Source organism: Gossypium hirsutum, chromosome A07, assembly GCF_007990345.1.
Source record: "Gossypium hirsutum isolate 1008001.06 chromosome A07, Gossypium_hirsutum_v2.1, whole genome shotgun sequence".
Lineage (NCBI taxonomy): Eukaryota > Viridiplantae > Streptophyta > Magnoliopsida > Malvales > Malvaceae > Gossypium > Gossypium hirsutum.
In genome coordinates this window covers 16,419,617-16,446,590 of record NC_053430.1, presented here as the reverse complement: position 1 = coordinate 16,446,590, position 26,974 = coordinate 16,419,617, and the positions used below count along the sequence as shown (strand labels likewise).

At 31.5% G+C, this 26,974-nt stretch overlaps 1 protein-coding gene and 1 long non-coding RNA gene across 2 annotated transcripts; one reads left to right on the top strand and one right to left on the bottom strand.

The window, feature by feature from the left end:
• The first annotated feature begins 17,221 nt into the window (after nt 1-17,221).
• Nucleotides 17,222-19,815, top strand: LOC107942938 (exocyst complex component EXO70H1). Its single transcript, XM_016876675.2, has one exon. The coding sequence runs from the start codon at nt 17,764-17,766 to the stop codon at nt 19,594-19,596; it is 1,833 nt and encodes a 610-aa protein (XP_016732164.2). The 5' UTR covers nt 17,222-17,763; the 3' UTR covers nt 19,597-19,815.
• A 3,453-nt stretch (nt 19,816-23,268) lies between these two features.
• LOC107942936 (uncharacterized) lies at nt 23,269-23,975 on the bottom strand. Its single transcript, XR_005930402.1, has 2 exons — nt 23,788-23,975; nt 23,269-23,510 (listed from the first exon to the last, which is right to left on the bottom strand). It is a non-coding gene; the product is annotated as an uncharacterized lncRNA (long non-coding RNA).
• Between the last annotated feature and the right edge of the window lie 2,999 nt (nt 23,976-26,974).

The window sequence follows — 26,974 nt, the reverse complement described above, 5'->3', positions numbered from 1 at the left end:
AAGTAACAAGTCGCATCGTGGCATACATTGGTCTACATGGCAATCTATTGCTTACCTAAAGCAGAAGAGGGGTTGGGGTTTCGTGACTTGTCCAAATTTAATATAGCATAACTGGCCAAGCAATGTTGGCACATTATTACCCATTTTGAATGTTTATTAGCCAAAGTTCTAAAAGCAAGATATTTCCCTCATTCAAATTTTATGTCTACAAGGCAAGGAACTTCTGCTTCTTTTACTTAGAAGAGTATCTTAAGTGCTCGGCGCTTGATTGAGATAGGAGTAGGTTAGAGGATTGGCAGTAGGAATAGTGTTAATATTTAGAATGACTCATAGATACCTGGACTAAGGGATTGGAAGATTCAGTGTCAAAAATATAGACATTCGTTTTACATCTGTCTCTCAATTGATTAACTCTGAGACATGTACTTGGATTGAGGAACGTGTTAGGGCCATTTTGAATGATAGTCAAACTGAGAGGGTCTTTGCAATCCCTCTAGCTATAACAGAAAAGCTAGACACATTGATCTGGCGCTGTGATGGTTTGGGTGAGTTCTCACCAAATCGTGGGTACAAGGTATTGATTGATCAAGACTTACATTCTGAGATTACCCAACCTATGCCTACTTCTGATATGCTTACAATACATTTTACAAAATTATGGTATCTACAACTCCCAGGGAAAGTAAAAATTACTTTTTAGAGACTTATATATAATTTTCTACCCACATATGCTTATTTGGCGAGGTGTAGGTTGCATGTTGACACTCTATGCCCTTTGTGTTAAGTAGCGGAGGAATCAGTGGATCATTTGATGAGATTTTGTATTGTCTCTAAACAAACTCTGGCTGCTTTACAAATACAGATGCCACTTGAGTCACAATGTCAAGATTACAAGCAATGGCCAACGATGGGTTTTAATCAATTATTTGTTAAAGAAAATGGGGCACTCTTGATTACATACTTGGCTGTTTGGCATGCTCAGAATCGACTAGTGCATGATGGTATCAAACTAAATATCCAATAATTGGTGGTGTTCATTAAGGGTTACATTCTGGAACTTGTGGCATTTGAGGAATTGAAACCTTATACTATTGTTCCTAAACAAGAGATCTGGGTGCCTCTAGGTCCAAACAACATAAAGTTTCACTGTGACGCTTCACTTATCGCTAATGTTAATACGTCTATCTTAGGTGTTTTAGTTAGAAACGATTTAGGGGAAATCTTGGTCGCATGTACTTACCCATATTTTGGCGTTGCAAATGCATTTACAAGAAGTAAGGGCATGTGAACGGGCAGTTGTATTTTCCCAGGAGCTCAGGTTCCGATCAATACAGGTGGAAAGTGATTCTCTTACAATTGTGAAGAAGATTAATTCTACAAGTTTTGGTAGGTCAACCTTGGGTCCGATTGTGCAAGATGTTTAGGCAACGATAGAAAATTTGGAGAACATTACCTTTGGCTTTGTTGGTACATCGGTGAACTCAGTAGCTCATATTCTTGCAAGCTTTGGGTGTCATTTACAAGTGCCACAATTTTGGATAGAGGAAGCTCCGTCGGAGGTAGAGCGCGCGACAATGATGGATTAGCTGAAATGAATTTCATGGGGCTTTTCGGGCTAATACAAACTGCTATTGACTTTGGACTATGGAGCTTTCAATATCTTCCGCTCAAATATCTTCCAAAGCGGAGGTTTTCTGCGATTTTTTTCACTGTGATTTCCATGCAACTCTTTGTTGAGTCATGGTTGTAGGGAATTTCATTTATTCTAGCTTCATTTACTGCTCACAATTAGGGGAAAAGTTTTTGGTTTAGGGTTTATTTATTTGTTTTTTGTAGTTTGTGGTTTATTGTGTAACAGCCCCATTTTAGGCCTAGTCAGAATAGTGGTTTCGAAACCACTAACCCGAGGTCAGAAAAATTATTTTTAATATAATTTTATGTGTTATAACATGTTTATATGAGTAAATGAAAATTTTAGTCAAATAATTCTAGCGATTACATGCTGAATTGCGAAAAAAGGCTAAATCGCATGAAGAGCAAAAGTTTGGTTTTTCTAGAAAATGGTGTTAAATAGCTAGGTAATCATAATTAGGGGTCTTTATAAGGTAAATAGGCCCATTTCAATAGGGGTGGTCAGCAATAGGAACAAAGATGAATAAAAAAATCAAATTTGGTGAAGTTGGTAGCCTATTTTGACTATAAAATGAGATTAAATAAAACAAAAGACTTCATCTTTTTCATCCTTTCTTTCACCATCAAAAATTTCAGCCATTTTAGGGGTTTTGGAGCTTCAAAATTTCAGCCACTCTTTACCCTTACAAGTAAGTGATTTTGATGGCCTTTCTTGATAATTTTTGTACTTTTGGGACCCTTGTAACATAATCTAGCTAATGGGGGGACTATTTTACAAAGTGGTTGAAAATATAGGGTTTTTCCATGAGAGTGTTCATGTTTTTTGCTGAATTTTTATGGAAGAAAATGAATCATGGTTGTTAAACAAACAACTTTTGTGAAGTAGTTTTCATGAAAACCCTAACTAAAGACCATTTTTCATAAGTTATAAATTATGGGCTAAATGTGTGAAATGATGGGAATAGTGGGCTACTTCTAGTAGAAAAAGAATTTTGCTAGGCTTGGTTAGTGAGAAAATTTGATAAAAATCAATTTACGAGACTAGGGGTAAAGTTGTAATTTTGTGAAAGCTTAGGGGCAAAATGGTAATTTTACCAAAATATGATTTATGAGATGTATTAATTAATATGATGATTAAATTAGTGAATTTTTATCATTTTAGATCAAGAAATACGAAATCCGGACCTAGACCGGAGAAAGGTCAAGCTAGTAGACTAAAGTCAATTAGTCGTCCACTTTTTGTATACCGAGGTAAGTTGTACCTAAGTAAAGTAACTTTATCGTTATTATGTGTTGAATGATTTATTTTGCATAATATGGTTGAATATGATTATGAATAATGCATGATAAAATTAATGCGGTAAATTCCCGGTTGAACTTAGGAATAGATTGGATATCCATGCCATGACATTTGGGTGATATGTGTGCCAGTGTAAGACCATGTCTGGGACATGGCATCGGCCACATTATAAGAGTTAGTGTAAGACCATGTTTGGAACATGGCATCGGTGATGTTGTGAGAGCCAGTGTAAGACCATGTCTGGGACATGGCATCGGCATTGATATGTGCGCTAGTGTAAGACCATGTCTGGGACATGACATCGGCCACATTATGAGAGCCATTGTAAGACCATGTCTGGGACATGGCATCGGTATTAAGACGAGAGCTAGTGTAAGACCATGTTTGGAACATGGCATCGGCCTCGACACGTAAGCTAGTGTAAGACCATGTTTGGAACATGGCATCTACAATTCACCCTCTTGTGTAAGGCTTGTTAGATATCCTTTAGTATTCCAAATGGTTTCACGGGTTATTTTAAAAGTTTGTGACAATGATATGGAATGATATAATCACGTTGTGAGTGGCACAGGTTCTTATTCGAAACTCATGAGATATGAGTCTTGTTATGTTGCCTTAAGGGTAAGAATGACATGAGTAAGTTCTAGCCATGAAAATGATCTTGGGACTATATTGAAATCTTTGGTTTATACTTGTGATGTACATAAGCATGTAGTGATATTTACCCATGTTCACTCAATAATGTTATGTTGATTTATAATATGCATGGTTGATGTTGTTACTTATTTATATGCAACTTACTAAGCTTTATGCTTACTCCCTCTCCTTTCCATTTTCTTATAGTGCCACCAAGCTAGTATCAGGGATCAAGGGACGTCGAAGGCATCTATCACACTATCACCTGAAGCTTTGGTATAGCTAGTTTAATATTTTGATTTTGGCATGTATAGGGACTTGAATATTTTATTTAGTGTCTTGTTAGTTTAGCCACAAGAGTTAGCTCATATGATGGATGTGATATTCATTTTGTATAGGCCATTAATGTTAGCTAATATTGATTATTATTAAATGCATTTGATGTAAATTTCTCATGGTTGTGGTTGATTTGGTTATATGTGTTAGGCTTGGATTAGTTTTGGTTGATATTGTGTAGGTTGGTGTAAGTAAGGGTGGCAAAAAAACTTCGTAAATAACCTTATTTTTGTCCACACGGGCAGACACACGGGCATGTATGACACACGGTCTACTCCACAGGCGTGTAGTCTGGCCGTGTATCCCCTGCACCTTAATTTTTACAAGTCAGAATGCATGGTAGTAAACATACGAGCAGAGATACGGCCGTGTGTCTTAGCCGTGTGGAGGACATGGCCTAACACACGGGCGTGTGCCTTGGCCGTGTGCCCTTAATTGGTTGATGACGTCAGAAATAGAATGTCAAGGTTTTTGTACATGGGCTGAGACACGAATGTGTCATGGCTGTGTGAGGGACACGGGCCATGAACACTGGTGTATGCCAGGCCATGTGAAAACCCCTGTAAGTTCGAATCAAAGAATAAATCCACATAGGTTAGGGATACGGGAGTGTCCAGATATGCCCAGGCCGTGTGAGCTACACGGGCCTTCAGCACGATCATGTTAAGACAACACACGGGCCTGTCACTTTGACAAACAAGAGTATGCCCTATTTTCCTTGAAATTTTTCAAAGTTTTCTAAAGTACTCGGTTAAGTCCCGAATCTTCTTCGAAGCGTGTTTTGGGCCTCGTGGGCTCGTATTAGGGACTTTATATTCAGTTTCCTAAAATTTTTAATTTGGACAAAAATTTATGGCACGAAAATGTTTGTAAGCATGTGTTTCCTGTTCCGACGTTGAACTCGAGTAATGGATGTTACATGTTGTTTGCATTTTTTTTTGTTTTGCTGAGACTTGATGGAACGACTCAGTTCCTTTTGTGTTGTCTTTTCCTCCGTCTTCTTTTAATGCAGGCCAGCTTTTTCTCAAAAAAAAATTGTAGTTAGAAAGATAAGTAAAAACTCTTGTAAGCGATGTATCAACTTAGGTATATATACTTTGATGATCATCTTAAATTATAAATCCTAGATCCATTAATAACTAAAATAGATTTCTTAAATACTACATTTTTTGGGGTCCTAACCTTTATTGAAAAAAGTTTTGAGTTAATTTATCCGATAAAAGAATAGTATAGTTTCCCAATTTTTCATATTCTAACAAACATCAACATAAACAATGACAATTCCATTTCCAAATTCCATCTATGATTGGATCAAAACTTGGATTCTTTGGTCACAATCATTACAACTAGAACAACTACATCCTTAAGTGTATGTCACTGTTAGCTTTAATAAATAATAATGCATGCATGGATGGTCCCCCAACCCTAAGGTTTTAGAATTGATTATCATTAAAACAACAACTTACCAACATTGATTATGATGCAACTGGAATTGTAATCACTTGAGTTTTTATTTTGGTCATCTAAATTTAAAAATTTCTGTTTGAGTTACTAATAGTATTAAAATCTAATATTTTGGTTGCTCTTTTATTAAATCACTAACGGGATGTTGCAGGGGCAAAGGCAGAAATTTTTTTTAGAGGGTGTCAGATTTAAATTATATATTTTTATGATAGTAAAAATGTAATTTCACCATTTTAATAGCTTATATATTTATAATTTTTAAAGGATTAAATTAAATTTTTATCATTTTTGGGGCGCCAAAGTATAATTTTACCATTACTAATTTAAAATTTTATAAATTATAAAGGAGCTTAAATGGAAAATTTTCTATTTTAGGAGTCAGCCCCTGTCAGCCTCCTGGCTCTACCCTTGGGATATTGGTATGACTTTTTTATTGGAATAATAATAATTTTAACCCTCCACTATTTACAGATTTTTATCAATTTGGTTCTAATTCTAAAAAGTTCAACAAAATTAGCCTTCAATTTTATACATTCTATCAATTTAGTCTTAATTCTTAAAAAATAAAAAAAAATTTAAAAATATAATGTATTTAAAAGTTCATTTTTCGATAAAATATACTTAAGATTTTACAAAATACATATAAAATTAAAAAAATATTCATAAATAAATGAATATCTATTTTTCTCATTTTCTAACATGATACTTATTTATTAAAATAATATTTTTATAAATAAAACAATTTAAGGAAAAAGTACAATGAAGAAGACTTGAGTAGATTTAGCTTTTCCCTTTTTTTCAACATTAAATGCCACTGTATTTGGGTTGGGTAAAAAAATATAACCTAAGGTTGAAAAGGGTAAGATTTGATGTCTTTACATCGTTGTTCAAATTGATTTTGTTGCGTTTGAGGTTTTGTTTAAGAGTGGAAATGATTGGGGATATATAAGTGAGGATGAGGTCTTGAAGATAGGTGGAAAGCTATGTTAACAACTTCATAATTGATTCCTTGCTTGATGGCAAGACGATCGAGGATGTGAAAATCAATAAATTTAGAGTAAGAGTTATTAGTGCCAGTAGTTGAAGGCAAAAACGGTGCGCAACGCTCGACAAATTTAGTGAGGACCAAAGAACAATGCTAGAAATAAATTATTATTTATAAAATAAAACTAAAAAATGAAAAGTTTGAATGATTTAAGTCTTGTTTGTGGATTTTTTAAAGAAATGTTTTATTTATAAAATATTATTTTAATAAATAAAATTTATGTTAAAAAAATAAATATTCATTTATTTATAATTGTGTATGCCTTTTTATTGAAAAATGAACATTGAAAATCAAACCAGAAATACACTAATAATTATATGAGTAAGTTCACCCTAATCCTAAATATATCCATAAGTTTACCCTAATCCTAAATACATCCACTTAAGGTATAAACCATTGACATATTTTGTAATGATCCGAATTTTACCGTTATCGAAAAAGTGTATTTTCAGGTCTCCATTTCTGAAAAATGGATTAGTAAATATTTTTTAAAAATATTTACAAAGTTAATCGAGTGGTTAATTAGAGTTTAATTAAGTGAACTAGCTTAAATTAAGGATAATTGGATAAAAGGATTAAATTGAATGAAGTGTGAAAGTTTAATTATAGAATAAAGAAAATTGAAAGGACTAAATAACTAAATAAGCCAAAAAGAATGCTAAGTATATGGAAAAAATAAAATACAAGTGTAATAAATATAATACACACATTTGTAATACATGTATGTATTTTCTTATTATTTAAGTAAATATTAGTGTATTTATTATTATTAAATTAATATTATATGATAAATAAATAAAAGTAAGACAAATGTGTGGTAATGATTGGGTACAAGTGCATTAATAAAAAAAAATACATACACTTGTAATGCTTGTATATAAGTATTAATAGATATTAATTATTTATAAAAGGTATTTATTAATTAAATAATTATATTATAAGATTTTTATGTGAAAAATAAATAAAAAGTTGACAAATGTATGGTATGTATAGTGACATGTGTAATATTAATATATATACATTTGTAAAATACATGTATATTTACTTATTATATAAGTATATTATTAAATTATATATTATTATTAAGTAAAAGATATTTATATAATAAATACATTAGTGAAAGACAAGTGTAATATTATAAATGGATACAAATGTTAAAAGAATATTTGTTATTAAATAGATTTTATAATAGATAATTATTAGGTTATTATATTATATATATAATGGTTTAATGAAATAAAAAAAAATAGAAATAGAAACAGAATAGGCAAAACGAAAAGCAGGGAAAGAAAGAAAGAAAGGAGAAAAGAAAGAAGAAAGGGAAAATTCAAAGTTTGATGCTTGAAGCTTAAATAGGTAAGTCAATTTAGCCCTTTTTACTTAATTTTTATATTTTAGAAACTTTAGAACAAGGTTTTGATGAAGTTAAGTTGATATATTGTAAGATAGTTGATTATAAGACATTGTTCTTGTTGAACAAAAAGATGAATTAAGGGCTAAATTGATAGAAATTCAAGTTAGAAATGAAATAAGGATTGAATTGTAAAGTGATTCATAAGTTTTATGCGTTAAGGACTAAATTGAAAGAATTTCGAAATTATGGTTTTATGATGAAAAATAAATAATTATGTCTAAGTTTAGTTAAAAATTGAGTAGGAATAAAGTATGAATTAAGATAGAAAAGTAAGTGAATTTAGTTAGGATTAAATTGAAATTAAAGTAGAAAATCAACATTTTGTATTAAGACTGTTTGGGACAGCAACAGTACTCTAAGTTTGAAAAATCACCAAAAATTGAAGAAATTTAATTAGAGGATGAATAAAATATGGAATTAAAGCTTATTGAGTCTAATTTCTTATAGAAGAAACGGTGTAAGTAATTGAATTCTAAATTATGAGATATAATGAGTTTTGTAAGACAAGGTCAGAATGAATTCGGGTTCCCCTGTTTTGACTTTGGAAAATCACCAAAAATTGGAGAAAAATAATTAGAGGCTTAAAGTTATATTTTTACAATCCCTAATGAGTCTATTTTCAGGAGAAATCAACAGGAATATTATCTGAGTTCTGCATTATGAGATAATTAATTTTTAGTGAAGAAGGGTCAAAACTGTCAGACAGCAGAATAGGGGTGAATTTAAAGAATAAACTGTATTTAATGGCTTAACGAAAAATTCTGAAAATTTTATGGTAAGAAGATTTGTGAGTCTAGTTTCAGGAGAAATTAGCGGATCTTAATTTAGAATTCTGTAACTCAAGATATAAATTAGTAATGTATTAATGATTATGAATTGTATTACTTTCGTAGTCAATGTGGTACCGGAAATCTCGACTAAGAAAGGACAAGACAAAGTCAACAGGAGTTAGCTCGAAAATTACGGTTTGTATTTCTATAACCCGAACTTAATATTTAAATATTGAATTTATTATTTATTATGTATGGTAGGTGCATTGATTAAATTATTTGAAATAAAATGAATATTGATTGAAATTGAAGGGTGAATTTAATTAATAATTGTTGTATTTTAATTGAATGTTATGGTCAATAATTAAAGTATGAATTATTGGTATTGTGTTTTTATTGAAATGATTTGATTTGAAAATGTGGTGAAATAATTATGAACATGTGTTTATTGTGAAATTGAATATTTATTAGTGAAAAGTGAATAGAATTATATTGAATTGAAAAAATATATATAATTAACTAATTAAAATATGAATTAATTGAAAACTGAAAAGTGAATTAAATACCCTATTAACTAGTCGGGCTAGTCGGATATAGTTGGCATGCTATAGGATATGAAAGAGTACGGGTTTTTGCCGGCTTACTGATCAGGCACTTATGTGCCGACTACTGTTACTGTTACCGTTACTGTTACCGATTCGGCACTGTGTGTCGGATATTGTTACTGTTACCGTTACTGTTTCGGATTTGTTCCGATGAGGTACTCTGTGTACCGTATTGTTACTGTTCCAGATTTGTTCCGATGAGGTACTCTGTGTACCGTACTGCTACTGTTACTGTAACGCCCCTAACCCGAATCCTTCACCGGAATAGAGTTACGGAGCATTACCAGAGTTACCGATTCATTTATCAGATATTTCGCTAATCCGATATCTTTTCTTTTCCACGTTCAAGTCTCGTATTCAAGTCATCCGGATCTTTATAAAGAAATTTGATCGTCGTTTTCATTTATTTCATGTTATAATACATTCAACTAATGCTCTAAACAAAATTATCATTTTACCCCTAAACTTTTAATTAATGACGATTTCATCCTTAGGTTAAAATAAAATAAAATAATTGCAATTTAATCCTTATTTCTAGCCATTATTCTCACACAAATTGATAACAACCTATGAATTCTATAAAATGTCAGAATTTTCCATAATTTCAACACTTTTCAATTTAATCCTTAAAACATGTTTTTCCCTGATCTTGAGCTAAATTAATAATTTTATTAATTCTGTAATTTAAATAATAAAATAATCCATTTCATACAAATTGGTCATTTCTAACTTTTTTTTACAAAATTGCCCATAAAATTTTACTTTTATTCAATTTAGTCCATGAGTCTAAAACATACAAATTAGCCATGCTAGCTGAATATTCATACATATTTTTCTCCTCCTCCTCTCCATTCCACATCCTTAATTTATATAACATGCAACAAGTAACTTATCAATAATTTCACTATTTACTTATGTATATTCAAAATTGTCCATTTGCGTCATAGTCACTAAATTATTTATATCTTAAGCTAAAGAACTCGAAATTAAGATCTGAAAATTTTCTCTAAAACTAGACTTACTTATCTTATTACCATAAAATTTTCAGAATTTTTGGTTTAGCCAATAAGTACAGTTTATTCTTTAAAGTTTCCCCTGTTCTGCTGTCTGACAGTTCCGACCCTTCTTCACTAAGAATTAATTATCTCATCGTACGAGATTCGGATGATGTTCCTGCTTATTTCTATTGAAAATAGACTCTTTAAGGATTTTAAACATATAAATTTAATCCCTTAATTATTTTTCTCCAATTTTTGATGATTTTCCAAAGTCAGAATAGGGGAACCCGAAATCATTCTGATATTGTCTCACAAAACTTATTATATCTCATGATTTACAATTTCATTGCTTACACCGTTTCTTCTATAAGAAACTAGACTCAATAAGCTTTAATTTCATATTTTATTCATCCTCTAATTAGATTTCTAAAATTTTTGGAGATTTTTCAAAGTTAGACTATTGCTACTGTCCAAAACTGTTTTAGTGCAAAATGTTGATTTTCATTTTGCTTCAAATTTCACAGTTCATAGAATTCAGTCCTTACTTAATTAACCCTTGAATTAAACTAATTTTCTCAATTAATACTTTTCCTAGACATTATAAGTTATTTCATAACTATTGAAATTCAGAATTTCTACATAAAACTCTAACCTCAAACTCTTTTACAATTTAGGTCCCAAACATTCACTTTCTATTCAATTCTAATAAAATCAGCATATAAACAATTTAAAGCTCTAATTCTATGTCAAATCATCATATACTTCCAGCAAATATTCATATAAACTTTCAATTTCTTTCATAGAATCAAGAACTAATGAATTCAACAAATTGACCTAGTTGTAAAAGTCACAAAAACACAAAAATTTCAAGAAATAATCAAGAATTGAACTTACTTGCAGTAAAAATATGAAAAAACAGCTTAAAAGAACTCTTCAATGGTGTTTTTGCTGATGTAAATGCAGAAAAATAAAGAGAAATCTAGATAATTCCACTTTAGTCCTAGCTTTATTAAGTAAATTTTGCAATTTTCCAGTTTTGCCCTTAATTCCCCTTATTTTCTTGGTGATTTCATGCTCTTGCCGTCCAGCCCAAATAGACCTTGGGTCTATTTTCCTTTTAAACCCTCTTTCTTTTATCATTTAAGCTATTTAATCATTTTCCACAATTTTACATTTGATACAATTTAGTCTTTTTTGTTCAATTAGCTATCAATACTTTAAAATTTCTTGACGAAACTTTAATACTAACTTATTAACACTCCATAAATATTTATAAAAATATTTATGGCTCGATTTAAAATTCCCGAGGTCTCGATACCTCGTTTTCAATTCTAATTATTTTAATATATATTTTTGTACATTTCACTATTTCAAAATTTTTCCTAACTTCACATTTAACTTATACTCACTAAATTAATAATATTTCCTACTCATTTGTCGGATTTAATGATCTCGAATCACTGTTCCGACACCACTGAAAATTAGGTTGTTACAGTTACTGTTATTGTTCCGGCTTCGGCCGATGAGGCACTATGTGCCGTACTGGTGTGTTGGTTGGATTCGTGTATCCGTCTGAGTCCGAGTCATGTTAATAGGGGTAAATAAAGGTATAAAATAACTGATTATTACTGAATAATTGACTGTTACCGGATAATTGACTGTTACTGGATATTAGACTGTTACTGAATAACTGAATATTACTGAATAATTGATCATTACTGAATAACTGATTGTCACTGAATGAATGACTGCTACTGAATAACTTAATTGTTACTGAATATCTGATTTTACTGAATAATTGACTGTTACTGGATAACCGATCAATTGATCGATACTAAATAACTGGTTATTATTAAATAATTGATTGTTACCGAATAACTGACTATTACTGAATAAATAATTGTTGTGAGAGTTAATGAACATTACTAATTGATTAATTACTATTGAAAAATAATAAATGATTTTGAATTTAAAGTAGACCAAAACATTGGTTGGAAAGTGAATGTTTGAATTCTCATTGAGTTTGAATAGTTCAATATATATAAATTAATATGTTTTATAATTGTTTAAGTGTTTAGATTATAGAAATACCACTGAGTGTATACTCAGCGTACGGTTTGTTTTCGTGCGCAGGTTAAGTTAAGGCTAGACTATTGAATCAGCATCCCAGGCCGATCCCGAATTCAATGAGGTAAAGTATGTTGAGTATTGGTAATGGCATGTACCTAGGATGTTTTATGAGAGTCATTTAGGTTGTAGAAGTATTGATGAAATGAGTAAATTATGGTTGTCAACGGTATGTAGTATGAATTTTGAAATTTACTAAAAACTCGTAGTGATTCTAAATTAGTCCCGAATTGAATTCACTGTTCATATTGGACCGCGAGGGCCCATTAAAGGGACGACATCTTAAAATTACGATGTGTGTGAATATTTATTTTAATTAATGACCGGAATTGGACTGTACTGACTGGTAATGTCTCATAACCCTATTTCGGAGATGATATAGGGTTAGGGGACGTTACATATTTGCCTCAATAATTCCCAAATTCTGACCACAAAGAACAAAATAACTTTTGATAAACAATTCATAGAAGTTTCATGCAAGTTATCTAAGGACTAGTTTAGCATTGTTTTTGAGAAATACTTTTGAAAAGTTTGGTTTAAAGTTTAAGTGTTTAGTATTCCTATCAAAAAGTGCTTTTGAGAAATAAAATGTTTATTTTAGACATAGTGTTATAAAGTAACAAATAAGCATTTAAATAATATTTAAATTAGTTAATATTGTGATATTTTAATAAGAATATAGAAAACTATTTACTATAATTTTTTGTTAATATTTTAATATATGAAAAATAAATTTTAAATATTTTTTAAACAATTAACTAGAGAAGAGAAAATATCATGTTTTGGAGGAGTGAAAATATAATTAAGCTGTCAAAAATTAAAAATTTCCTTCAAAAGTTACTTTGCTTCAAAACTGCTTTTCATGTCACCACTAAACAAAACCTACATCAAATTTTCAAGCTCGGGTAGGCCCAAAAAAGGGGCTTACTTTTTTGACTAAGTCCAACCTAATTTAAAGAAGGTAAAACCGGTCTCAGCCCAACTTGCCCATATTTGACTTTTTTTAGATTAGTTTTTTATTTAAAAATAAACTTTTTTTTAAAATATAATACACTAAATGTACTAAAAAGCATTAATATAAAATTTTTCTAACACATTAAAAAATATTTACATTAAAAAACACTACCATAAATATAATAAATATTTTATTATATTAAAGCGCACGAATAAATATGATAAATGTTTCATTGTATTAAATATAATTTTTAAAATTTTATATTTTAGGTTGGATTATTTAGTTGGGTAAATTTTTTTTTAGGTTTTGGGTAATATATTTAATTGTTGTTAGGTTAGTGATTTAATATAAATATATATAATTATTATTTAACAAATATAATTAATATAACTAATTTTATAATATAACATATTTGGGAGAGCTTGAATCAAAGAATTTTATCCAAGACTAGACCTAGGTAAAAAATAAATCTTATATTTTACCTAAATCTATTTTTCGAACCTAATATCTTTATTCAAACTGTCTTATTCTTTGTATAAATCTAAATAAATAGCCTACTCATGGGTAAATCTATTTCGGTCTAAGAATTATTTAAACAATTCTCCCTAATGGTATTGGGAATTAGAAAAAGCTCGAGGTAATTGGGTCAAATGTCAAATTCGTACACTTTGAGATCAGTTTGGTGTGTGTTAGAAGAAGAACGCATTGGATTTGCTGGTTGGCGCCCACCATTCATGAATTTTTAAAATCTTTAGTCTCATAATTTATGTGGTTTCCCCACTAAGAATGTGGTCTGTTTGGTGGCTTAGAACGTAATTTTTAAAAAATTTAATTTATTTATTATATTTTTGATTTAGCTATATCAATTCAATTATTAATATTTAAAATATTTTTTATTAAATTTAAGTTTATTATTTTGTTATTTTTTATTACATAGTCATCAAATAAGTATCATTTTTATCCGTAAACATTATAATTCCTTTTAGTTTGTTTAAATTTATACTAATCACGTTGATTTAGTAATAGTTCGATTGATATAAATATTATTATTAATGTAAAAAAAATATAAATTCGAATGTATTGAAGCGTATTTCATTTTATTTATATATTAGAGGGAAACTATAATTAAATTTAGATATTATACTATAATAAAATTAAAAAAAAAAAAAGGAATTGTACTAAATAGAAAATTGGGGGAAAGAAAGCAGAGGCCTGAAAAGGCGTAAAATATATTACAATGGTTGAAAGTAAAAAAACAGAAGGTGATGAGTTATATGGGAAGAAATGTTAGTGGAAACATGACATGTAAAGGTAAAGCATTTGTTAATAATTTATGTTTTGACCATCTTCTCCTGCTTTCTTTTCATGCACGTACTACTTCATTTGTTTTTCAACTCTAGCATATATGCTTTAATCATTTCTAGGAAAAGGTCTATATGTATATATATATATATATATTAATTGCTATAACAAGCTATACTATATCATTTCAGTGATAGTTTGTTATAATAACATCGTTAGATATAAAATAAAAAATAATTAATATAACTTTAAATTTAAAATTAAAAAAATGAGTAAAAATTCTTATAAAAATAAGTAAAAATATTTCGTTCTTCTTGTTAAAAATAAATTATAAGAGTTTCAAGTTGTCTACTTTAGAAAATAAAATGGTTAATGTATAGTTTGTTCCTTGAATTTGTCCAAAAGTACTTAGTTGGTACTTAAACTTATATTTCGTCACCTAAGTTACTACCTCCACACTAACATCGTTAGTTTATGTTAATGTGGCACTGATGACTAATTTTTTGGTGACACGTGATAGCCTCTCAATATACCATGTGATAAAAATAAATTAAAAAATTAAAAAAAAAACTTAAAAATATAAAAATATATATATATTCCGTTCACATTAAAAATGAACCTAGACAAAAATTTAACTCTTCATTTATTTAATTTTAAAGATTTTTAAAATTTTATTAATTTATGTTCATTATATGAAATAATGAAAAATTGTTATGTGTCACTATTAAATTGACTATAAGTGCTAGATCAATAAAAATTAATAGTATTAATTTAGAAGTACCTGACAAAGGGCTTCAACTAAACATAAAAAAAAAATTAAATAGCAACTATAATATTTTTGAAAGATAGATATTAAGAAAGCAATGAGGTGGGAAGTGGGAATTGGGAATGACATATTTTGTGATGTAATAGAAAAGGTAAAAATATTATAGACTGCTTTTACGCCCACTTGGCCGACCATTCCTTTTCTTCTAGTAATAACTTTTATTTGGAATGTAGAACATCAATACATATGAAGCAACCTTCCTTCCCTCCGTTTTTATTTACTTCAGACTTCGTCTTGTTGAATTCGTTGTAAGTAAATAAAATATTAATAAGTCTGCTCAAAAAATATACATAATATGTTATAAGTTAATATAAATTATAAATATGTTAAAATTTAAATACGAAAAAGAAAATGTAAATACATTTGAAACTCCATTACTTAAAAACGATTCATGCTTCCAGAATAATGAGGAATCAGAGAGTTCCTGAATTCCGACAATTAAAGGACAAGCGAAGTTTCCAAAGGTAAAAAATTTCATGAATGCCAATATATTCTCCTAATCCAAATCTTAGAAAACCAGGGACAAGCATGAGCTGCTTCATATTCAAACATTCCTCAATCCCCTTTGATTTTATTATTATATTCAAGCACCTGACAAGTTGGTTTTTTTTTTTTTTGCACCAAAATGGCTGCAAAACCAGACGCAGAAAAGCTTTATCGCAGCCATCACCATTCATTTTGTTGTTGAATGCATTAGAAACAAGGGAAGATCTGGCTGCTGGAGGAATTCCATGACTTGTTCCCACATTGCACACTAACTACAATCATTATTTTTATTAATAATATTGTTTTTAAATATTACAAATATATTGTTTACTAAAATAAAACAGTTTTTTTTTTTAAATATTCTAAGTTTTATGATCTAATCTTTAAACAATGTCTTATAAAGGTTCAAATATTCATTCTTTAAAGAGTGCAATATACTTTATTATTGCATCCAACACATAGTACTAAATATAACACTTTAGGATGAACATTAAACAAATTTAATTTCCTAATCATATTATTAATGTAACATACCAAATTTAAAAATAAATTATATTATATTCTAATTGATACATACAAACAGTTTATGCATTGTTAATGAATTAAATGATGACACATTAAATAATTTTTTTTAAAAAAAGACATAAAAATTTATTTGACCTTCAAAAAAAAAACAAGTTATTTTAGTTCTTTATTTTATTTTCACATCTTTTAGTCCTTAAACTTACGTTGTTTGTTAAATCACCCAAGAATAGATAAAAAAAGTTAATGCTTATTAACTTTGTTGAGTGTATGCCATATTAGCAATTAATTAAAAATTTAAAAAAATAATTAATTTCTAACGTGGCATCCACATGTATGCCACATTAGCAATGTTAACACAACGTAAGTTTTTCTATTTATTTGGAGTGATTTGACAAATAACATAAATTTAAGAAGTAAAAAAGACAAAAAATTAAATGAATGACTAAAATAGCTTCTTTTATAAAAAATCCACTTATATTAATTTCAAATCTCCTATGTTATAATTTGATTTTTTGACAAAGAATAATATTTGACATTAGTGGAATTTTTAGACTCCACAATAAAGGTTAAAGAGTTACAATTATCCTATAAAAATATAATAAAATATTTAAAAAATAAATAATTTAAAAAAAAGACACATGATAAATTTTTAAAGCTGTATATGGAATAATATAACATGTGTGGATAATGCATATAATTGTACAGTAAACTTAGAAGACATTATCAAAACCAACAACTACAAAACTTAAACATCAACCATAAAAGTAAAATAAAAAAGTATGATAGATATTTTTCCTGCAAGAATTAAAGTTGGGTTATGTTAATTGAAAAAATTCCGAAATTGGTGTGGCTTGAAATTGACAAAACAAAAAAGAGGGGCTGTCCTACATTGCGAAACGATAATGCCAAATACTTTTCACAGTTTCGAGATGTAGAACTCAATATGATCCGATTGAACTCATGGTAATTTCTTGTATTGAAAGAAAAGAAGATACGCTGTTTGGCTCATCTCCTTTCTTTGATTACCGGTCACTATCAGCTCCTCAACCAAATACTCATTAAAATACAAAAAGAAACAGTTTGATTCGTATACCGCGTGGACTCCATTACGCATAACAACAGTGTTCTTATTTTAAGTTACCTTCCGACCACTCGCTCTGAACCGCTTTTTAACTCGTATCCTCACACTTTCCTGCGTCCCTATTTCTATAAATATACGCACCTCTCTTTCATTCCTTTAACATATTTCTTGTTTCTTTGTCTTAATTTTTGCCAATCTCCCTGCTTTCAACAATTACTTGTTTGTATTGTCTAAAAAAAAAAAAAGAAAAGAACCAAGGGAATGAGGACCATCTTCTCCAAATCTCCATCTCCTCCTACCCATCACCATACTTTCACCGAGTCATTAATTGAAGAAAATATTGAAGCTGCTGAACTTAGCATCACTAAATGGGATTCCTTACATGGCGACGACCATGTCTCCTACTGTAACATTGCTTCTGTTTTCTCCGAAAACAATCGTGATGAAGCCAAACAGTATCTGAGTTCCATTAAGGGTTTGCAGAAAGCTATGCGATACTTGGCTTCGCTTGAATCCACTTCCGATAAACTTGTGCGAGCCCAAACGCTGATGCAAACCGCCATGAAACGCCTCGAGAGGGAGTTTTACCAGATTTTGAAGTCCAACCGGAATTACCTTGACCCAGAGTCTGTTTCCAATCACTCATCTTCTAGACCATCGGTTTCCAGGTCGAGCTTTTCAGATTCAGAAGAAGATGAGTCTGAGAACGATTCCATCCCGGAAGTGGAGAGAGGCTCGTCGGCTGTTATTGCGGATTTAAGAGCCATTGCGGAAGCCATGATATCAGCTGGGTACGCTAAGGAGTGTTTCAAAATTTACAGAACTATTCGGAAATCGATCGTCGATGAAGCTCTATATAATCTCGGAGTTGAAAGGAACTTGGGTTTTCAGCAGATTCAGAAGATGGAGTGGGAAACTTTGGAGGTTAAAATTAAGTATTGGCTGAACGCTGTTAAAGGGGCGGTTAAAACTGTGTTTTATGGAGAGAGATTACTCTGTGATCAAGTGTTTGCAATTTCGTCTTCCATCAGGGAATCTTGTTTCACTGATGTTTCAAAGGAAGGAGCTTTGGCTCTGTTTGGATTCCCAGAAAATGTAGCCAAGTGCAAGAAAACTCCCGAGAAAATGTTCCGTATCTTGGATTTATATGAGGCGGTTTCCGACCTTTGGCCCGAGATTGAATCAATCTTCAGCTTCGAATCCACCTCGACCGTCCGCTCGACCGCCGTTAACTCCTTAATCAGGCTCAGCGATGCCGTTAGAACGATGTTAACGGACTTTGAAATGGCAATTCAAAAGCATTCATCCAAAACTACGGTTCCCGGCGGTGGAATCCACCCTCTTACACGCTATGTCATGAACTACATCTCTTTTCTCGCCGATTACAGCGGCGTTCTCTCCGACATCGTCGCCGATTGGCCGTTGCAGATTTCATCACCGTTACCAGAGTCTTACTTCGGAAGCCCCGACAAGGAGGAGAGCATTTCCTCGCCGATCTCAGTCCGGTTAGCTTGGCTTATTCTCGTCATGCTATGCAAACTAGACGGTAAAGCCGAGATGTACAAAGACGTGGCGCTTTCTTATTTGTTCTTAGCAAACAATCTCCAATACGTCGTCAACAAAGTCCGACAATCGAACCTGAAGCTCCTCCTCGGCGACAACTGGGTGACGAAGCACGAACAGAAAGTAAGGAAGTACGCGGCGAATTATGAGAGGATGGGATGGAGTAAAGTGTTTGCCTCTCTGCCGGAAAATCCAACGGCGGAGATTCCGGTTGATCAAGTGATAGAGCATTTCAGAAAATTCAACTCCGCTTTCGAAGAAGCTTACAAGAAGCAAACTTCTTGGGTCGTAACCGACCCGAAACTCCGAGATGAGATAAAGCTCTCGTTGGCCAGACGGATCGGCCCCATCTACAAGGAGTTTTTCGATAAGTACGGCGGAGTGCAGCTGATGAAAGAAATGTGGGCCGAATCACTTGTCAGATATACCCCTGATGATTTGGGAAATTACTGCTCCGATTTGCTCTTTGGGAGCGGAAGTTCAGGGAGTATTTCGTCAAGTTCAAGCCAAGGTGGTGGTTACAGTCGTTGAACCGATATTTTTTCTCCTTTTTTGTGGGAGCCTGGAAAAAATCGCCGACAACGTGAGGAAATTTAGGGTTTTGTTTTTCTAAATAAAAATTTTATTTGTGGATAAATATTAGTAAAGAAGCGTGCAGTTATCTGACAGACACGTGTATAGAATTTAGCCGTTTTTATGATATATGGCACCTAAGTAAATCACTTGTACAATATAAAATTCTTTGATTTATTCTTTGATTTGTCTATTATTATTATTATTATTATTATTATTTGGATTTGTTAATTCATATTTTAAGATATGCCATTGTGAAATGCGATTTTTTTACAAAAATAATATAAAAAATAATTAATTTTGAAAATGGTTGAATGAAATAATAATTTACAAAAATAGGCTGTATGATATATCTACCGCACCACCCTTTCCCCCAACCATTAGTCAATTTTATATTTTAAAAAATAAAGAATTTTTTTGAAATTGTTACCGTGTCAGGTGACACCGATATGTATTTTTTTTAAAAAAATATCTAAGAAAATACAGATATATAAGAGAACAAAAAAATATCAATAGTGTTGTTGATCTGTCAGGCGGCATCAGTGAAAGTAAAAGAAAAAACTAATTGTGTTAGTAAAAAAAAGAATGAAAAAGAAAAAAAAAAGCTGGAAAAACAGAAAAGAAAGAAAGACTGTGATCATCTGGTCACGTCGACGGCTAGTCATCCGACCGATGCAAATCACATGCTCCCCTTCTTTTCTACTTTTCCAGCTCCCCCTCCCTCATTTTTAGACTTTTCTTTTTGTTTCCTATCAATTTTGTATATAAATAAGGGTTTGGTCCCTTTATCCCTTAAGGGGAAAGAAGTATAAACATAAAGACTATTAATATAGTGAAATTTCCTTTCTGCTATAGTAAAAATATACAACTTAATTCTTGTCTTCCTTAAAAAAAAATTTCTATCTTTGCTTTTGATTGAATTTGACTCTATTGAGGGAGATCAACTTCTATGGGAGAAGTCTCCGAAGTGTTGTCCGTTGGGTAGTCTATACAGCCCCCAACAATCGTAGGAATTAACTTGGGACCTGAGTTTTGTCTCCCAACTCCGCGAAGAGCCCCGAGGGTTCACAGAGTGGGAGCGCCTCAATTGGTGGAGAGAATACGTACTTGAAAAGGCTAGTTATGCCTTAGTTGGTGGTTCGATTCACATTGCGCTCGACTTCATTGATTAATTATCTACGTGTCTTTCAAGTACATATTTTCTCTACCAACCAAGATCCTTCTACTCTGTGAATTCTTAAGGATCTTCAGAGAGTTGAGAAACAAAACTATGACGATCTCGAGTCTGAGATAATAACTTTATTTGTTGAGAGTCTAACCACTACCTAAAAACGATACTTTAAAGACTTTTATCAAACGAGTCGACCCTCAACAAGCTGCATATAAAAGATAGAGTTGAAGATTAAGGTAGAGAGGTGGAACTATAGGTTGAATTATCCGTGGAAGGCGTAATCTACCAGGACACGACACCGTACGTTTGAAGATGATAATGTATGTATAGACGGACAAGACACATAGCAGTTTGCAGTCAAAGATGAAAGGCTTAAGAGACATACAAAACTGAATCACCTCATGTACATTTTAAAATTATTAATTAAGTTGAATATTATAAGAATAAAAATAGTTAGGATAAAATGGTTTAAAAATATTAAAATCTTGGTAGAAGCCCATAAACACCGATATAAGTTGATGAATAGTTAAAATTTTTAATAACAACAAAACCGAAACTACTGAATATTAGTTTAAAATTGAAAGCCAAGAATGATGATTCAAATTTCAAGAAAGTTCCAAAGTAGAAAGCATAACTGATGGGCCATGTATGAAAGGAACCCTAAACTGCTTCACTTTACTGAATTCAAAATGAGCAATGAGTGGATATATTATAGACTTGCTCATTGAACACCATCTACTTTTGACCTAACTTTTTAACCATAAACAATTCAATATGTGCAAATAAATTTCTTAAATAGAGCAAGCCTCCATTGCTTTGCTTTAATTTTATAGTTTTATTTTTTTTTAAAAAAAATCTTTGTTTGAAATTTAAGATTTTGAATTAATTCAAATTTAGATTAAATAGATATAAAATCAAAAAAATCTATGAAGACAAGGTTTTAGGAAGAAACGTTGAGATGGTTGCACACGTAGATATCAGGACTTTGAAATCTACGGCGACTTTAAAGCTAAGCTTCTTCATGACTCATGCTACATCCTCCTTCATCGAGAATTTTAAACTTATGCCCGAATTTCCAAAATGCACATCAGAACTCATTATGTGGATCCATACTATATAAGGATATTTTGGAAATTTTAAGGCATGTATCTCATCTACGACACGGAGGTTTATGCAACGAAAGAACCAAACTATGTCCGCTAGAATAAGCCAAGTTTGCAACAGTATTAGGTGGGATGCCTTGGTTGGAATCAAAATCATCATCTTCTTGAACATTGGCATCATCCAATACATCGTTGACGTAAGGATTACTAAATTCAGAATTATTGACATTACTGTATGCAGCATCAACTGACATATTTTCCACGTCCAGCTCAACAACATTTTCATTAAGGTCGAATGCGGGATTTTTGAACATCATCAAATATCATCGTGCAAAGTTGTATACGTACGGATCATCTAATAGGTCATTAAGATCAAAATCCAACCAACAAAGTAAAGATCGTTTCCTTTGAGACACTGATGGCACTTGCTTGAAGATCGTTTCCTTTGAGACACTGATGGCACTTGCTTGTTGGGCTCCTACAATTCATATTTTTAACCCATTGGTGGGGATATATTTTAAGGTAGTTTGGATGGACTAGGAATCTTCGGTTACTACGTTCCTCTGCCCAACATCGTCCTACTCCACATATAATTCTACTACATGATTTTTGGTGCTGCAATGAACTGCTATCATTGTCTCGACATCTTCATCATGAATAAGCTCAAACTGGCTAAATATGACTAGATTTAATGATGTTGAAAATTTAAAGGAGATTTTAGACACTGTCCTCCCTTAATGTGCTACAATTTTACTGCTAGTCTTCAATTTTAACTTATCAAGATTAATGCTTTGTTTAAATCCCCGACTAATTTTGTAACAACCTGATTTTAACTGGTATCGAAAAATATAATTTTTAAATCAGAATTTCATAAATTTAATAAGTGAAATTATTAATAGAATAATTGATGTGTCCAGTACAAATATATGTTATTGGATGGTCAAATAATTAAATCGAAAAAATTGTTAATTATAGTACAATGACTAAATTATAAAAATACAGTCGCTATTAAATTTTAGTTTAGAAAATACAAGAGGACTTATATAACAATTTAATCAAGGATCAAATGGCTACTTGGCCTTTATTGGTTCATGAAGTGGTAAAATATGATCTTATACATTCATTATACTTAGTTGAATAACATTAATTGCTAATCTTTTGAAGGTTAATTAAGTTTAATTACCATAATTCAATGTTTAATTGCTTATATATATATTCTAGTGGATGGAAAGAGCAGAAATATTTCATCATCTTCTCCAAGTGTGTGAGTGTGTCGTACCAAATTAAGAAAAAAAATATGAAAAACTTAGTGTAAACGGGCCAATTTGCTCGGGTCTACATTAAAGCCCAAATAAATAAACAAAAAATCTAAATTGTAACAGTCTATTAAATGCCCAGTTTACAGGTCCAATACACCAAGCCTAATGATAAAACCAGCCCAAATACAAATAGGCCCAATGCCCAAAAGCCAAAACCAAGGCAGAAACCCTAGCCTATGCTTGCGCCGCAGCTAGCCTCCAGCGCTCCAGCAGCCTTAGCCACGCCCGCGCCTTCGTACGCCTCACTCCAAGGGCCAGCGCATGCCTCGTACTCCGTACCTGCAAACGAACGAGACAAACACAACAACAGCAAAAAAAAAGAAAGAGAAAAATTTTATTTATTTTATTCTTTTTTCTGTTTCGGCTATAAAAGCCAAGAACACAGCGATTGTAAGGTCTTTTTTTTTTTACACACAAGCAATAGAAAGCAACCAAATAGAAAAAGGTGATTTTTACTCAACTTTCTTGAAGCTTTTGCATTTCCGGGGTTCATTTTTCCTTCGATCCATTCATCATTATAATAGAAAGCAAAGAAAGAGAGAAAAAGAGGCTATACCGTGCGATTTGGCCGTCGACCCACTCTTGCTTCGTCGAAATCGAAGCTAAAGGGGGGTTTTGAGGCCAAAGAGCAGTAAGTCGAAGCCAGAAGGGCGAGACGCCATTCTTGATGGCGGTTTGGTGCTTGAGAAGGGAGGACCTAGGGTTCAGCTGAAGGAAAAGGGGGGGAGGGGCTAGGGTTAATGTAACTGAAAAGCCAAATTGAAGCCCTTTTAAAGGACTGAATACGGCGTCGTTTAGAGCTTGATTCAGTGGCTCCAAAAACGGCGTCGTTTCATGGCATGACTCGCGTGCGTGACCCGACCCGGGAAGGATCCGCGTGTTTCCCATCAATGGGAAATTTGTCCATTTGGTCCTTCCCCCTTTGCACGATCGTTCAATCGCATACCATTTGTTTTATTTATTCTTTTAATGTAGCCCTGTAATTTACGCTTGTTTACAAATGGATCCGCGCCTGAGCACTGCGTTTTGAGAGCTGGGTTATTTCCAGCTTGAGTCCCCACACATTTGCGCGCATCGCATATTAGTCCTTTTTATTGTTATTGTTTTATTTTCAAATTATCCCTCTCATTTAAATTCAATTTTAATTCAGTCTTTTACTAGTATAGCCTATTATTTTGCAATATATTTAACGTTTGTACATGTGTTGATTCATTTTAATATTTGTACAATTATTTTGGATATTTTTGATCTTATTATTCTCACATTGTGCATCCTATTTTTTAAATATTTTATGCATCTTTGCATACACACTATTCTCATTAAAATTTTAATTTATAATAACCATTATTTTGAAGTTAACAATATTCTTATTTATTTTTTGACAAGAACATCGTTTTAAAATTCTTTTTACATTAAACTATTTTAATACCTTATTATTAAAGTTTTGTTTAAATATTTTTATATATTGATACATAAATTATTTTAATAGAGTTTTCTATTTAAAATATTTCTTGATTCGTGATTCACTTAACATTTTTATGTATATATGACAATATTTTGAGAATTTCATTTTTAAGTTTATAAAATTATTATTTTTAAACGTTTCTCGATATTACATTATCTTAGTACCTTATTTAGTATTTCTTTTAAGTGTTCTTTTTGTATAATGGTACATATATAATTCATAAGCTAACTTAATTTTGTATGCATCATTCATTTCATGCCTTTTTTACAAATAATTATTCCTAAATATATTTATATATATGTTTGGTACGTATATCTTATCATGTATTCCACCATTTTTTTCATATTTTTAAGTAAACATGTACCTTGTCAATTTTTAAATGAATTTGTGTTTAAAATATTTTGCATATGATTTAATTTAAACTTTATTTCTATAATATCTGTTTCAATAATTATATATCCCTAGTTTATATGCAAATTTGTTAACCTATATATTATCTGTTCATTTATTCGTCATTATTTTAAAATCGTTTTATAGCATATTGGCTTCTAATTGCTATTTTGTTTCTTTTTTTTACATCTTGCATTGATTATTTTCTATCATGCTATGTATATTATTGTGGCATATTATTGTGTGTATTGTTTTGGTTGTGTTGTATTGTTATATTATTATTTTCGTCATTGTATTATTATATCAATTATTTCCCATGCATGATCGTAATCGGGTTATATTTTTTAGGTTAGTTATACTTAATTATTAGTTTGTTAATCGATTGTATCTCATGTGTGTATATTGTCCCATATCATTGTTTTCCACTTGGTTTACGAAATTTGGTTTTATAAGCTCCAAATCTTTAAGATTAATTTCGTTTTATTTCAAGTCGCATTGATGCGTTTTAAGCTATTTTTATAATTATTCATTTAAAAATTATTTAAAACAAAGGTAATACTCGGTGTTTGGCAATTCGGGAATCGTGCCCTATCGTACTGGGTTGCGATTTCTCGTTTGTTCAAAATAACCGAATATTCCTTTAGAATTTCACTCATGTTCTCTAAACTCTAAAATAAGGCAATGTCCGATGTCTAGAAATTCAAGGAGTCGTGCCCTACTGTGCTGGGTTTCGATTTTCTCGTTGGACTAAATAATTGGGCATCATTTTGCGGTTTTCAACATATAAACTTTTGGAAGTTGAAATTTATCGTGTTTTCGAGGGTATAAAGGATTGTGGCCTATCGTGCTGGATGTGATGCTGTATTCCTTTGAAACGAGATAATTTTGACAACCAACTTGGGCTATTCAAATGTTTATAAAAGGAACCACATTTCAAAAAACATTTTTAAATCTTAGACATAAAGATAGTATTCAATCGATTTGGCACCAATTTTGGGCGTAATGAGGGTGCTAATCCTTCCCCATGCGTAACTGACTCCCGAACCCGTTTTCTCATATTTTCGTAAGACCAAAGCCGTTGTTTTAGTAAAAAGAAATATTTTATAACCAAATTTCTAGGTGATTCGATCACACCTAAACAAAAAGATTGGTGGCGACTCCACGTTTTATTTTCAAAAAGTCGATTCCCCGTTTTTCTTTAAATTTGAAAGATGGTTTCGATAGCTTGACGACTCCACTAGGGACCAAACAAGAGAGTCTATCCATAAAATCAATTATTTGTTGTCCTTTGTCGAAGTATTGAAAATTTACTTTGAAAATCATGATTGCATTTGTTTGTATGATTGTCATGATTCAGGTCCTGTAGAATAATATCGCATTTCATTGCATGACCGCTGTGGTCACACCTTCTAAGTGAGAGTAAGAAACTATGCTTTCATGAGGTCTTCACCTCCGCATGGGCAAGTGGATTGCTTCCAGGGTACATCCATACCTATGATTTTGTGAGATTTTCATCTCCGCATGGTCATAGGGAAATGTATCCCCCTGAACCGAACTCGATCTATATGAGGCTATAATGGGTGAGGATTGAGGAATCTGCTGGTTCAAGTACCTTATCTCTAGAACTGAACCACATATACCGAACCTTAGGAGCTATCATTGGGTGGAGCCGCATCAAGCCTTAGTATTTACCCGTATATGTGTTGTAATTATCGTTTATGTACCTACATTTTATCACTATTATTTGATGCTAACCTGTGTTTTGTTTTGATTGTGTTTTGCATGACATTGCATACTAAAGGAGGTGTTGATTCGTATTTGATTACTAAGTTAGAAAGTTTGACATGGAGAATGAATTTCTTAATAAAGTTGTGGATAACGCAGCCGT

Coding starts and splice junctions, on each gene's coding strand:
- LOC107942938 (XM_016876675.2), top strand. CDS start 17,764: ATGAGGACCATCTTCTCCAAATCTCCATCTCCTCCTACCCATCACCAT.